Below are 15,269 nucleotides of genomic sequence, written 5' to 3'. Positions count from 1 at the left end.
ATGTGCCGTTTGCGAGCGAGGAGGTTGCGAAATAGTTCGGCAGATGGTGCAGTTGTCATGACGTGCAAATTTATTTTTATTGCAGTCTGTCTGTATGATGTCCATGGTGTCCATTCAAGTTAGGTCTGCCGAGCGTCAAAGTACGCAATTTCGTCTAAAAAAAAAATTAACTGTTCAAAGGCCAGCGTCTGGATGTGCAGCGTAAACCCTGGTGAACTCGAAGACAGAAAAACGGGGGAGGTTCACGAGTTACAACCGTGTGGATCTTCACGTACGAGGGATGCCATTAATCACTAATGAAAACCAAGTAGGATGATCATGCTCTTCGTTATCCCTACGTTTTCGTAATTAAGTTATCATCGGATGTCATTAACTCCGTGCTCAGCTGTTCAAAGTGACTGATTAGCGCAGCTAGGCGACTCATCTTGCCGTGAAGGATTGTGCATTTGAAATGGCAACATTCTCTTGCTTTAGAATGTACAGTTTTGAAGGCGACTTTCGACAGAGGCCCAAGCAGTCGTTTGGAGGAGCGAGCAAACGCAAGGTATTGTCGTTGCAGATTAGTTTAGTCATGGTTGCTGTTCATAAGTCGATCGGCACGGTAATCGTCAACTTGTTGTGCATTCTCCAGGTTGATAGGGAAAATCTTCTCAAAGAAAGTGCTTATCACAGGCAGAGCAGAGAGGTACGTTACGATCGCGTTCTTTTTTTGTGGATTGGTGATATGTACACAAAATGCTCTTTGTCCTGTTTCAGGAATGCAGACGACAACAGCAGGCCGCTGTGACGATACAGTCATATGTCCGTGGGTTCTTGGCGAGAAGGAGACTGGTATGACTATCACACGTTCGACAACACACGCTTGTATTGACCCGTGCAACTTGTATTATCCTCTAACGACAAACAGGCAAACGAACAACGACAGATGTTCACGGCAGCGTCAAGAGTGTCTGTAGACCTGGATAAGCTGTTGCACAGGCTGATCTTCTTCTACGACCCCAAGCAAGACGCGCAACTGTTGGTACGACTTCTCTTCTACGCACTCTATCAACACGTATACGTCGTTGTGACCTTTACCGGTTGAACCCCTTCCACAAATTCACGAGGGGAAAAGTCGGGTGCTATATCTAATCGGAACTTCGAGGTGAAATCTACAAGTTTTTGCGCCGATTTTAATCCAAGTGCCAGCTAAATTAATCCATGTGCCATGCAAACTTTATGGGGCATGGATTAATTTAGCTGGCACTTGGATTAAAATCGCCGGAAAAAGATGTAGTATGACTTGCACATTTGTGTGTTGTTAAAATTGGGTGAGCAAGTATAAATTAGTGCCGGGTACACCATTGAAACGGAACTTCACCGCATAGCACGCTCTTAGCCAACCACCATCCCAAAAGACATCGTTCTGTCCCCTGAAAAAATGGGAGTCGTAGCTTTTTTGTGACACTTGCGCAGTGACGTTGATTGTCACAAAAAGGTCTTTGCCCCCACGCTTTCTACAGATTGGGAGTGACAACGGTGCAGCGGTTGGCCTCCACCGGGCTATGTGGTGAAGTTCGATTTTGAGCGTGAAGTAGTAGTGTTTGCTGAATGAAACAGGATAAAAACAAAAAAATAATTTTTTTGATGACAAATGCTGCTTGCAGACCGTTCTTATGACACGCATATTTGGAAATATTGCGTGCAGTGGTTTGCACTCACAGCATGCAGGTTGCCCTCATGTATTTTCATGCTTTTTGACAAAATATTGTGCAATCTCACAAAAATTCAGGGGGGCACACCCCCAAATCGTTGACTGAGTGTCCATTTTGCATACAGGTTTTGTATTCAATACAATATCAAAATCAGTTGCTCTTGTGCCATAAAGCACCAAAACACCACACACCAATATCAAAATCAATTCACAGTCAAATCTCAAATAGAATCGAGTTCTGTCAAAAAAAGTCAGACCCAACACATGCAAAAAAAAAAAAAAAAGTGCGTACACGGTGACCAAAATAACGTGCACTAAGATTTGAAAAGAAAACAGAGTGTTCTACATGAACGAGCTTGGTTAGTGCGAAGTTAATTCATCAATTTTTAATTTTTATTTTTTGGCAAAATGAACAAAAATACTGGAGACTAGGAGACAGGACAGCTAACAACGTTCGGCGGGCTTCAGTCACGTAGACCGCTCCATCTTTTTTTAAGATACGTTTTAGTTGTACGTGACTCGACGCATGCACTTGAACGTATAATGGATGCCGCAGGTTTGGCTGAGTCAGCAGGTCCTGACCCGTAAGGACCAAGTAGCGGGGAACTTGAAAGACCCGGTGTGCCGCCTACGAATCCGCAAACTCCTGGGACTCAGCGTCGAGTGAGTTCATTCGTTCGTCTCACCGTTTCCAACCTCCCCCTTGACTGGGTGCCTCTTTATCGAAAATACCCAGACACCTAAGCAGACCGGATCACACCGTAGCTCCGTCGCTCCGTCTCCTGGAAGTTTTCACGTCCTTGGACGTATACGGACCTGCTCCGGGAGGCAACGGCGGCATTGCCGAAGATTTTCCGTCCCTCAAGTGGTTGAGGGAACTGTGGAGCTTTCTCGTCCTGCAGCGTAACTTCTACGGCCACCTCTGCTGCCTCCTGCGGCTGCGGGTTCCCGATCCGTGCCCTGAAGGGGCCGGACCTAAGCCTCCTACGCCATTGGCCGAAGCTGTGCTCGCGCTCGCTCTTCGACCAATAGAATTGCCTCTGGTGGGAAATGGGGATGTCTTCGTCCACAGGGATGCAATGATTGGTGCTCTCCTCAAAGGGTTGATCGGTGATAGCCCACAGGTGAATTGCCCTTTTTTGCGCTCGCTTACCTCTGTAGTGCTGATGTGGACCATAGGTTGTCACATATCTGGACATTTTTTTCAACGTCACATCGCAGCCCATCATATCGCATCAAGGTCATAAATCATCATTCGATATCAACATCGTAACCTGCCAACATCGTAAACCATCATGTGACATCATAAACCATCATGTGACATCAAAACCCATCATTTGACTTCAATGCCACATCATAAGCCATCATTCAACATCAGCCTAAAGATCCCATCTCATCACTCAATGTCACATCATTTTCCACGATGTGACGGTGAATGTCAATGATAAGAGCGCACTTGAGAAAACGGAAGGAAAGGGTGACTTGAGAAAACTGTGGGAAATAAGTGCTATTTCTTTGTTAAATTCGTAAACCCACAATTCTTTATCGCCTTTTTGTTCCGTTAATAAAAAACAACCACCACAATCACAAAAAAAAAATCTTTCCAGGTGGTGCGATTTGTGGTGCCCGCATTGGCCGCAAAGAAGAGCCTCCCGACGGAACCTCTCTTGCGTGGCCTCCTCTCTCTGGATCCATCCCCTTGGAGTCTTCATGCCCTGATGCAGATGGCGCCACCTACAGACCCCCGTTTCTTGCTCACTCTGGCACACGTCGCTCCGTGCCTGGTCGCCTCAGCAAACTGCCAGTCCGACCCCAAGGGAATATTCCCAGTAAGTGGCACGTGGCCATTCTCAGGTCCTTGCGCATCTACAGATAATTTTGTAGAGGAAGAAAAACTGTTTATTTCATACGGCCCGAGCCCTCGATACTCCCGAGTCACAATCTTTTCCTCAGTTGTGCTTGTATAGTTTTTTTTTAAAGAAAACTAAATTCGAAAATTACGGGCAATACTGCGTCGAAGCTGCCACCCAACCGCGCATTGCCCCTCAAGTACGACGGTAAAACACCGGCATAACGCCGGGTCCTAAAACAAAAGAAGCCGGCTACGTAGTCGTCATGAACAGCAAGCCAGTCGGGAACATAGATCACTGTTGCTCGACAAATTGAGGATTATTTCCCACCAGATGTCGGCCCAAGCCGTCTTACCACAATTTTACTCACAAATTTAAAATGTTTAGCACTCGCCGTTGCACGTATAACTTGTTGTGCTGGGTTTACAAGCAACAACCTGTCGAGCTACGCCGCCAACATAACCTGTCTGTCTCCTCTGGTACCTTTGACGGTACCCTTGTTCCTCCTGTCACTGTACCTTTAAAATGGAACCAACTCTACATGACAGGTGTTCCTCAACGGCAACGGGGACTTGAAAGACCCGGACAACGAAGACGAAGAGATGCAGGATGCGGAGACATCGACGGACATTGAGTTACTGGAAGACGAAGTCCGCCACGACGCAGTGGAGCGGATCAACAGTCCGGAAACGGTGACGGTGATGGTGGAGGCTGCATCCACGTGCACCACTTCGCTGAGCTGCCTGTGCAAAGTGGCGCACGTTCTGCTGTGTTACAAGCCCTTGGCAATGCATCGGTATCGTCTGCTGTACACGCTTGCATTTCGACCCGCTTTTCTACGTCGGCTTTGGGAAGAGATTGGCAACGCTAGAGCTACGTCTGTCTTCTCGTGAGTCTGTGAACTTTTTCTTTACTGTGGTGCACACCTCAGCAAAACTCGCTCATAAGCATGTTCACTCACGCTCAGTGTGATGAATGAGTTCAGCATGAGTGAGCAAATGGAGAGTTGAGCATGAGTGAGTAGGACAGCTAAGTAGGGAGTGAGTGAGCGTGAGTGAGCAAAAGGACAGCTAAGTAGGGAGTAGGTGAGCATGAGTGAGCGAAAGGACAGCTAAGTAGGCAGTGAGTGAGCAAAAGGACAGCTCAGCAGGGAGTGAGTGAGCAAAAGGACAGCTCAGCAGGGAGTGAGTGAGCAAAAGGACAGCTAAGTAGGGAGTGAATGAGCATGAGTGAGCGAAAGGACAACTAAGAAGCAGGGAGTGGTGGTTACAAGTGCTGACCTCTCCTATAGTATCATTTGCACATCAAAAGAGATGCGCATGCTCTATTAAAATTTGGGCCTGTTTGCATAAGAGTTGAGTATTGCACATCAAAAGAGATGCGCATGCTCTATTAAAATTTGGGCCTGTTTGCATAAGAGTTGAGTACGAGTCTGAGACTCAATCTCAATACCCTTGGCAATGTATTGAGCACGCACTCACTGCTCATGCGAGAAGCGCTACCAAAACTGTTGAGATTGAGTCAGAGACTCGAACTCATCTTGTATGCAAGCGGGCCTTGTTGTCATCGTCATCCTTGTCTGTGTACGTTTGTGCGCACATTTCTACGTCTATGCATTCCAAATTTGAAAATTGGTTCGGTTCCTCCGATTGAGCTGAAACTGCGTACAGGAACACAACCCCTAAATTTCAGGAACTTGCAAGCCCCTCTGCTCCAAGTACTCACATCGGGACTTCCTCCGGCGCCGGGGGACGTGGAAAACTTTGTGCCAAAGCTGACCCTCTTCTGCAGCTTGCTGTGTCATCTCTTGCCGACTTTGCACGACGTGGAGTTCTACGAGACTGGTAAACTACCTCGTCTCCTTTTTTTTAAAATTATTATTATTGTTTTACATAATAAGTTGTGATGTGCGAGACTTGTCTTGCTGCCTCGTTCAGAAAGTACCGCCGTACCCTTCGACCTGGTCGAACTGGTGAAGATATCCGCCCAGTTACGAAACCTATGCCTCGGACTCATAGAGCTCTGCTTTCCGGACACCCGATCGCACGACCAACACGGTTGCCCGATCGTGTGGGTGCAGCTCTTTAAGGTGGGTAAATATGTGTTAACCTTTGTTCCGCTTGCATCGTACGATGACCCGACTATGTTTTATCCGGAAGCTGGCACATGTTCTGCAAGAACAACGAAGGTTGAAGAATTTTTAATTTTTTTTTTCATTATAGTCATCGGTGGCCCTCCTGCGCCAGCTGTATGCACGTGACTCGAGGCGGTCGTTTTGTCCGGACGACCACTGGATCGCGTCCCGGGTGTCCATCGTTCCCGAGAGGGTATCTCAACAATTTATGTCCGTCGATTAATTAACGAGATGATTCTTGTTCAGTTAACTTACAGACGTATCTTCTTACAATGCTAGACATAAACTTATGCCAGTTCGTGTAATAAAAATTATGTGATGCACAATGGCTGCATTAGGTAATTTTTAGTATGTGCAGATTTACATCATCATTATTACACGCGAATTGTTATCTTCGTTAAATGTAAACGATAATTGTTGACCCTGGCTCGCAGGCAGTGGATTGGAACCTGACGAGGTCCCAGCTGCGTTCCCGAGCTTCCAGCGCTAACATCGTCAAAACACGAGAACAGTTTGGTGAGTGTGTCGCCCCACGTGGTCGGAACAACATCCATACAACATTGTATGTGTGACATAAATCTTTATCCTTAATAGAAGAGGAAGGGCCCCCCTTATCAACGAGCGAGCTTCGTAGCATCACCGTGCTTCAAGAGATCCCCTTTGTCATCCCATTTCCAACTCGAGTCAGGGTAAGTCCTGTCCCGTATTCCAGGAAAACAATTTGCTGAAGTAAACCCCTCTTCCGGTCACAGATATTTCAGCAGTTAATTTCGAAAGATAAGAACGAAAATCAGCGGGAACTTTCAAACTTCCTGATGGGGCCCCAGATACAACTGCAGATAAGACGCAACTACATCTACGAAGACGCCTTCGACAACCTTTCCGCCGAGCCCAACCTCAAGCACCGCGTCCGCATCCAGCTCATCAACACGGCGGGCCTCGAAGAAGCGGGGATTGACGGTAAATTGATTATAATTAGGGCCTGACTTTTTCGGGTTTTATTTTTGGCCAAATTCGGGGGGTAAATATCGGGTGATATTTTTCATTCGAAAATTCGGGTGTATTCGGGTTAAATCCCGTTACGGCACATTCTGTTGTCAGGAATTCAGGTGCATTCGGGTGATTTTTTTTTGTTTAATAAAAATTTGTCTTAACATGGAACTAATGTTTAACAATGTCATCAAACTTTATTTTAATGCACGCTTACGAGTGTGCCACGTGACTGGGATGTTTTTGGGTAGATTCGGGTTAAACCCGAATTTTACAGATTTCGTTCGGGGGGTAAATATCGGGCGGATACGGGTTTAACCCTAAAAAGTCAGGCCCTAATTATAATTTGCGACGAAGCTTCTTCAGCAGGCTGGACGTGTATCGTTGCAGGCGGTGGCGTGTTCCGCGAATTCATGAACGAGCTCCTCCGCACCACGTTCGATCCGAACCGCGGCCTCTTCCGTTGCACAAACGACCGACGCCTCTACCCCAACCCCGGCGTCGGACTACTTCCGGACTACAGGGACTACGCCAGGCACTACGCGTTTGCGGGACGCATGCTGGCAAAGGCCATCTACGAGGGCATGCTGGTCGAGCTGCCGCTGGCCGTGTTCTTCTTGGAGAAGATTTTGTGTCCCGGCGACCTAGATATTCATCATTTGGCGTCTCTCGATCCGTTGGTGTATAGAAATCTGCTCTATTTAAAACGTTACGAGGGAGACGTCTCGGACTTGGGGCTGGACTTCACGGTGACGAATAGCGACCTCGGAGAGAGCAAGGTGTGTGTCTGATGCGACGGGACGGATCGTTTTTTTTTTAAACGTTGTTTTTACGTCGTTTTTACGTTGTTTTCGCCGTAGATAGAAGAGCTGAAACCGAACGGCGCAAGCATTCCTGTGACCGCTGCAAATCGTATAGAGTACATCCATCTCATGGCAGACTATAGGTTAAATAAACAGGTACGTGATGTTTTTTATTTTCTTTTTTTGTCACACAGTATAAATATGTGCCACATTTCTTAACGTATTAACAGTGTTTTGGAATAGGATTTTGGAGATTAGAGGACCCAAAATGCGAGTGTTATAATAGATGGAGGAGGCCTCTTGCTCCACTCTGCTAATAGAACAGTTTTTTTTTTTCATATATCAGGGTGGTGCACCTGCGCTTCTCACTTGAAACACCACTATGGCTAACAACCAAGATATATAAAAGAAACAGAGAAATTTAAGAAAAAAAAACACTCCTTTTATAGACATATTGCGTTGTTGGTATACGAGAAACAAAACCTGTCTCGTAGTCGTCTTCGTCAATGTTTTTCGACCGTTTTGAACAGTCTCTTTAAGAAACAACGTGGAGAACAGAGAAATCGGCGATCGAATCAACGACAAACATATCAATAAACAACCTCGTTAGAAACGTAGTGCTCAAACGAACCGGTTTCTCTTCTCTTTTTTTTCGTCACATTTCCGTAGATACGAACGCAATGTCTAGCATTCAAGCGCGGGCTGGCGGAGGTGCTCCAGCCGGAGTGGCTGGCATTATTCTCGGCGAGGGAGCTTCAGACGCTGATTTCCGGAGCGCACACTCCCGTGGACCTCGACGACCTCCGAGCGCACACTCACTACGAGGGAGGTTACACGAGCGGTCACCCGGTCATCGTGGCGTTTTGGCGCGTCGTCTACGAGTTTGACGAGCGACGCAGACGACTGCTGCTCAAGTTTGTCACCAGTTGCTCGAGACCACCTCTACTCGGATTTAGGGTGAGCTCTAGACAGACAAGAGGAACGTAACTACGCTTGGACCAAGCGGGTTAGAGGGACCGTAAAAGTCCTCGTAATTATCTGGGACTTTGAACTCTGTAATACTGTCCTATAGCACCTACGATACTGCAAGATTAGGTCAGTGATGTGAAGATGAAATTAGAGCAGTGTCAGAGAGGAGAACATGTTGATGTTGTGAGCAGGGATCGGAACCGGAACTGAAACCGGAACGAAAAACGAGAAAAGAAAGAGGTTTTCTGACGAACCCGAACCAAACCAAACCGGAAGAATTTTTTTGCTTGTCCTGAACCGAAAAAAAAAAAAAAAACTCGTACGGTTACCGGTTCGGGAATCGGTTCGGAGGTGAAATAATTGTACTAACGACTGATCGACCTTTTTTTTTTTTGACTCACCTGAAACGGCTACCTCACACTTTTTGAACCGTGTATATGGTGAGCGTAAGCTCGCTTTCATGTAGCGAAATTACTGCCCATGAACCGGTTAAACCGGGACCGAAAAAAGTAGGGGTTCCAATCCCTGTAAATGTCCCGACCGCTGGCAGATTTTTTTTTTTTTGTCTGCATGTGTGCGGGAAGGGGGGTGGGGTTCTCCCTGAGTCGAACCCGGACCGATATACCCGAACCAGTTCGAGCTGATAATTTCGGTCCAGCGGAGCTAAATCGGAACCGACCCAATATCCCTGAACCCGAACCGGACTGAAAAAAATACCGGTTCCGATCCCCGATTGCGAGACAGAATCTGCACCATTATCATCATCACGATCGTCATCATCAGTCATCATAAACAGTACCTTCTATTGCATCTCTCCTCCTGTCAGACTTAATCGTCATTCCGTACTTAACAATATCATGCATGCTCAATTAGGTAACTATTATTTCGCTTTGTATTCCATCTGGATTTAAAATGACTATTTGAACACGCCTAGCCTATAATATTTTCGATTGACGGGACATCATTTCACTGCACCACTGCTTTTATGTCTCAGGAACTGGTACCGGGATTCTGCATCCAGTCAGCCGGTGCCGAACCCAGTCGCTTACCAACTGCATCGACATGCATGAACCTGCTCAAACTTCCAGAAATCAACGACGAGAACGCGCTGAGGGAAAAACTGCTCTACGCCATCGAGTCCGGAGCCGGATTTGAGCTGAGCTAGCATCCGGCTTCCATCCTCGCAACATCCAGGTGTGGATCGTGTGATGAAAACAATGTGCAGGAGGACAATGTAACGCCGACCACATTTGTAAGAATGGACTTAAAAGCCGTAATATATATGTGTACATAACAGACTTAGGACGTTAACTGCTTCCGTGTTGCGGCTCTCCCGTGATGGTGACTCGATCGATGAGCATGCCTGGCGGCTCGGTGATTTTCTCGGAAATCACGTGCTGCAAGGTTAAGGTGCGATACTACACCAGTGAAGTTGAATAAACTTACTAAGTTTATGTGTCATCCATACTTGTGGCCTGCCTCGGCCAATTCTCATTGTCCGCATTGGATAAACTTTGTATGGCAAAGTACAGTACAGTAAACCCTCGTCATAACAAAGTCGATAGGACCGGACGATAAATCAACATTCAATAAAATAAAATTCAATAGAAGCGCAGGTGCCACAAAAACAGTAAAAAAAACAACAAAAAAACAAAGAAGCCTCGGTAATAATCACCTTGAAATCATTTTAATGAAGATGGAGTAACGATAATAAGACGCAGATTGGGTTTGATGTATTGCACTTCGATGGCTCACCCGTTGCAGTAAGCAGTGTCAGCTAACGGTGCACTACGAATAATTTTGTTCGAAACACACGCATTTTGGCTGGCACATCACAGTAATTTTCAAGCAGGAGGTTTTATGATAACGTAGTGTTGCCTTGTATTTCGAAGAGAAGTAACAACTTGGAATTCGAAACAGTTAAATTGCGCGCGCAGTTTTATGCTACCGGAATTCAACAACAATCAATACAATATTGCTCGTGCTAACAAGTGCATATTCCAAAGCCTACATTATGAGGCAAAACATATTTACATCATATGGGAACTTTACCATCTAGGCTAAAAATGATATCCTCGTCAAGTGGATCGCGGGCACTGGAAGTATCGCGGCGCTGCCCAAACAAAAGCCTAACCCTGTTTAGAAATACCGAATCCCCACGATGGCTTGAGAGTACCCAGATCCGGAAGTCCCGCGAGACTCGTCCCTTTCAACTTGAGGACGCAGTAAGAGGTAAGAGTCGCCGAAACTACGAGCAAGCTCCACAGGGCAGCCCTGAGTCCGTGGTCACGCCGCGAACGGCGGTACTTCGTCACCCTGACCTCTTTGTCGTCTCGAAACGCCGAGACGAGATCGCGCGCGCAGCCGTAGTTCCCCGTGGCCACCAGGAGGCAGGACTTGGAAAGTTGCCTGATGTCGACCGCTCCGCAGCGCGCCAGGACGCGACTGAGGTCGTCCAGGCTTCGATGTCCGTTCAAGGTCTCGACGCAGAGCCAGGGAGGACGTTCGAGGGCCGGGTCGGATCCTTCGAGGCTGACGTGGTGGCTCTGGGCGCGGATGAGGTTGACCCGATTTGCGAACTGTCGAACCGCGGCGCTGTGCGCGCGCCACTGGAGAGGACGCGGAGGTCCGACGGGTGCGATGACGTCTGGAGAGATCTCGTGGGTCGCTATGAGGTGGGCCAGCTTGAGGAAGACAACGCCCGTAGCGTAGGCGTCGCAGCCGGCCTCGTGAGCGCGGATCGCGGATGGTCCGCCGCTGATCTGTGAAGGGAAAGGTGTCGTTGAATAACTTGCGGTAGAAAACTTGCGCAGGGCTGTAGTAGTGCTTTGGGTGTTTTTACAAGAGAGTGTTCTCTGGATTACCGTATTACAGGACACAAGGAGCAAAATGACTATAAGTTCCGATAGTGCATTTTCCACTGGCACAGGATCGCAAAGGGTACTCGGGTACTCACCCTGACAGAGTACCCAATAAACAAAATGGTCGTAAATTCCGGTAGTATACTCTCCACTGACATAGCATAACAAATATAATGGTTTCACGATCAGCATCACGTAGAAACTGCGATTATAGAACTATGTACCTGCGGCGAGAAAAACGCAGTTATGCCAGACAGTCCGTGGTACAACTCGACGAGATCCCCGGCACGCAGCACGTCCTTGATCCACGGGTCGGCTTCCTGCCGCAACGACAGCGACATGTGCTTCGTGTCGTAGATGACGGGAAACAACGCGTGCAGCTCCGCCTTGAACCTGGAGTAGGACTTTGGCAGTGGCTCGTGGAACTGGTGGAACATCAGCAGGAGATCCAGGAAGAGGTTGTGTCCGACGAGCGGCTTCTTTGACGTCGTCAACGTATCGAACACGCGCGTAAAACCAACGAGTGAGTCCCTCAGTGTCGACTTGTCGTGCGCTGTCACTTTGCCTCTCGTTAGCAGAAGACAACCACTAGGAGTAAGATCGCAGGACAGGCCTGGAAACCTAGTACGGAGATCCGCCGCTAGGAGTTGGCCGTTCGTTCCGTTGGGAACGTTAACACGCAGAGTGTCTTCGCTGTCCTTCTGCATTTTCCATTTCCTAACCTCCGCGAAGACTTCTTGCACTCGTTTCTCGTCCGGGTAATTAATTGCCTCGACATTTTCGAGGAACTGATCGATAGCGTCGCGTTCGACGCTGTTCACGTAAGGTACGCCTTGGTAGAAGAATTTGTTGAAGTCAAAATCATTCTGGCATAAAAACTCGATTGAAGAAGATTGAATGCTGAACTGAGGGTCGATGATGCCGAATGATCGTGGGCACAAGTAAAAATTAAAAACCGAAGCTCGGTACTCATTTTTACCGGTTATCGGAGTAAAAGCTGAGAGGCCCAACTGGCAGATGATGTAGCTTGAAACAGTCTGTCGTAGCTTTTGGTAGCGAGCGTCCGGGCTGTCAAATAAGGTTGGTGCCAGGTCAGGTTCCCGTATCAAGCCTGTGAATTCTGTGTCCAGAGAGATGTATGCAGCTCCTTTGATTGCGTCCTCAATCTGGGGGACCAGATTGTCGAAGTTTGAAGCGGTTACTTCGGTTATACCGGACATAATTCCTCAGAAACTTTTCCAGTTTTCACGAATTTCTGTCGCTGACAGCGCCATTACAACACGATATCGATGACTCGATGCCGCCTGCCATGATTTATCTGATTATCGCGCTTGATCAGACTTAAAACATCTTAAAACATCGCGAATCACACTCGCAGCATGTCACTTTATGGTACAAAAATAATGAATAATATCGTAGTCAGCCAACTTGTGTAGTTTTCTGATTTTTCAGTCTCTTAATTTTCTCATCTGCTACCGATCCCTCCTCCAGCACGATCGCCATCGCTGGCATCATCTTGTTGTTTTTACTTTTTTGTGGACGTGATAGGCACGCTTAGGAAACGACAATGAGTTCGTCAGACTTTTATTTGAGGTATTACGTCGGTCACAAAGGAAAATTCGGTCACGAATTTCTCGAGTTTGAATTCAGACCGGACGGTAAGCAGTTTTTGCGATCTTTTTGTTCAAAATTCGACTCCAGTTTTCGCGCTGTGCAGGCGGTAAGAAATGCATATTAATATCAATGATTATTCATAAATTCTGTCGTCGTGTTGTGCATGTGAGGCCCATGGGATTACCCCGATTCAACTTTTTAGCACACGCTTACGTCGTACGTAAAATACGACTAGTATGTAGAATTATGATGCGGACAGCGTCCGTGAAGTTCGAATAATAAATCGGTTCGTAAGATTTAGTTTGAACTGACCATAACATGTACGTTTTTCTTCCCAAGGTAAACTTCGTTATGCCAATAACTCGAACTACAAGAATGATACGATGATTCGGAAAGAAGTAAGCCTTGCAGTCTTCCTTTTAACCTTCCTTATCATATTCTTTATATGCTTCATTATTGTTATTGTGCATCTACAGGCATACGTCCACAAATGTGTGATGGAAGAATTGAAACGCGTTATTGAAGACTCGGAAATCATGCGAGAAGACGACTGCCATTGGCCAAGACCAGACAGAGTCGGCAGACAGGTATGCTACATAGGATTCAGAAAGACAACTCGTAACACACGCAACTCCTACCGAGAGAGCCCATACGGGAACAATTCATGTCGCGTTCAACGCATACCAATCTGAACTCATTTCGGTTCTAGTCATGCCGGGAAAGGAAAAAAATGTCAGAGTGTGGAATGAGTTGAGCGTGACATGACCTCGGTGCTTGCCATGCCTTCAAAACGTAGCTTGTGTTGGCTCGAAACCATAGATTTACTAGATACTGTGACAGGACTAAAGTCCCTTGCTGTGAAACGAAGCTAATTCGCTTCTCCAGCTGACAGCTCGCCACCTAGCGGACCCCAGCGGAAGCACTCCGTGAATGATAGTAACAGCAAACGACAGGTATATTTCGCGCTGACCCGAAACTGCCGCAACTTCCCCTCCGTGTGCGGTGGAGTGTCCCGGCTCACAGATCTCAAACAGCAACAGCACCGCTCAATTCCGCAGTGCAGAACTACTACGGAAAAGAATATTCAATGTCGAGAACGTTGAGAGGAAAATAATACTATCATAGGAGCGCAGAGAACAAAAACAACTAAGACCGCAGGAAACCCTGCACGAGTTATGTTACGTGATTTGTACAGGTTTTGAAGCGTGTCTCGTGGAAGAAGGCATAAAGCAGGGCGATTTATTCGTCGGCAGCCATTCTTTCCTCCGCCATCTTGAGGACGACACACGCGCCTCTATTCGCTGCGAGATCGACCTACAGGGGGCGACACTGTCACCTTTCTAGTGTGTCTAACACGTGGGCCGATGTTTGCAGTTGATGGTTCTTTTCCGTAATTCTTGCGTATATTCACCGGAAGATCACTCGTGCCGCGACGGTACGATACTGTTCGGTTCCCCGATGCTCGAAATGCTCCACTGAATGCGGAATGAACGTGTAAAAGCAGACGACGCGTCCACACTACCGTAGTTTTCCGTTCTCCGCAGCGCGCCGACACCGTACGATCTCGGGGTGAATAGGTAGTTGGAGAGACGAATAGACAATGACAATAGGCATGCTATAGACAATTTCAAACACAGATACCTGCGTAGTAGATTTGTGTAGATTTTTTTTCTTTTTTGAAGACGTACTGCCACACTCAGTCACCTCCAGGTTTTTATTAATTATTTTGTTCATTTTTGTTTGTTATAATTATACATTATTTTGTTAACAGGCACGGACTGGGTAGCTCGAAGCCGTCTCGTTGCATGTTGTGTCACTTCAGCTTGCTTTTTTAACTGTTACAGCAACCATATTAATTAATTAATCACCTCTAAAAAATTTTTTTTTTTTTTTTAAGGAGCTGGAAATTGTGATGGGCGACGAGCACGTCTCGTTCACAACGTCCAAGATTGGTTCCCTCGTGGACGTGAACCAGAGCAAGGACCAGGAGGGTCTGCGATGCTTTTATTACCTGGTGCAGGACCTCAAGTGCCTGGTCTTCTCCCTCATCGGACTTCACTTCAAGATCAAGCCCATCTAAAGTCTCATCCCCATTTTTTTTTTCTCACAGTGCTTTTCATGCTGTCTTTTTTTTTGTTTTTTTGTTCTCAAGTCAAATAATGAAACATCATCCTATATCATCTCGCAGCCTCTCAATGATTTGTGTAGATGTTTTGATGGGGTTAAACCAAAAATGGTTTGCCGTGCCAAATTGCAGCGGCTGAATAGACAGCTAGGACAAATACAACGTTGAAGTCTCCCCAATGATCTGAAGGATCTGAATACAAAAAGGAAAGCGAATCAAACAGTCCGATG

The 15,269-nt window shown here is 46.8% G+C and overlaps 3 protein-coding genes across 3 annotated transcripts; 2 read left to right on the top strand and 1 right to left on the bottom strand.

The window, feature by feature from the left end:
* Positions 1-73: 73 nt before the first annotated feature.
* On the top strand, positions 74-9,904 carry LOC135390685 (ubiquitin-protein ligase E3C-like). The gene is made up of 19 exons (XM_064620501.1): positions 74-307; positions 475-544; positions 632-685; positions 757-831; positions 908-1,021; positions 2,250-2,356; positions 2,430-2,817; positions 3,301-3,522; positions 4,092-4,432; positions 5,236-5,387; positions 5,481-5,632; positions 5,766-5,870; positions 6,112-6,193; positions 6,272-6,366; positions 6,430-6,637; positions 7,058-7,446; positions 7,528-7,626; positions 8,140-8,427; positions 9,434-9,904. Exons 1-19 carry the CDS (start codon positions 297-299, stop codon positions 9,602-9,604), a joined length of 3,123 nt encoding a protein of 1,040 aa, XP_064476571.1. The 5' UTR covers positions 74-296; the 3' UTR covers positions 9,605-9,904.
* Positions 7,628-12,584, bottom strand: LOC135390686 (pre-piRNA 3'-exonuclease trimmer-like). Its single transcript, XM_064620503.1, has 2 exons — positions 11,525-12,584; positions 7,628-11,201 (listed from the first exon to the last, which is right to left on the bottom strand). Exons 1-2 carry the CDS (start codon positions 12,518-12,520, stop codon positions 10,569-10,571), a joined length of 1,629 nt encoding a protein of 542 aa, XP_064476573.1. The 5' UTR covers positions 12,521-12,584; the 3' UTR covers positions 7,628-10,568.
* A 227-nt stretch (positions 12,585-12,811) lies between these two features.
* LOC135392622 (protein mago nashi homolog) lies at positions 12,812-15,094 on the top strand. Its single transcript, XM_064623334.1, has 4 exons — positions 12,812-12,958; positions 13,254-13,312; positions 13,391-13,501; positions 14,812-15,094. Exons 1-4 carry the CDS (start codon positions 12,868-12,870, stop codon positions 14,992-14,994), a joined length of 444 nt encoding a protein of 147 aa, XP_064479404.1. The 5' UTR covers positions 12,812-12,867; the 3' UTR covers positions 14,995-15,094.
* The last annotated feature ends 175 nt before the right edge of the window (positions 15,095-15,269 follow it).

This window comes from Ornithodoros turicata, chromosome 4, assembly GCF_037126465.1.
Source record: "Ornithodoros turicata isolate Travis chromosome 4, ASM3712646v1, whole genome shotgun sequence".
In the NCBI taxonomy this organism is placed as follows: domain Eukaryota; kingdom Metazoa; phylum Arthropoda; class Arachnida; order Ixodida; family Argasidae; genus Ornithodoros; species Ornithodoros turicata.
The sequence above is the reverse complement of the archived record's forward strand: the minus strand, read 5'-3'. Positions and strand labels throughout refer to the sequence as shown.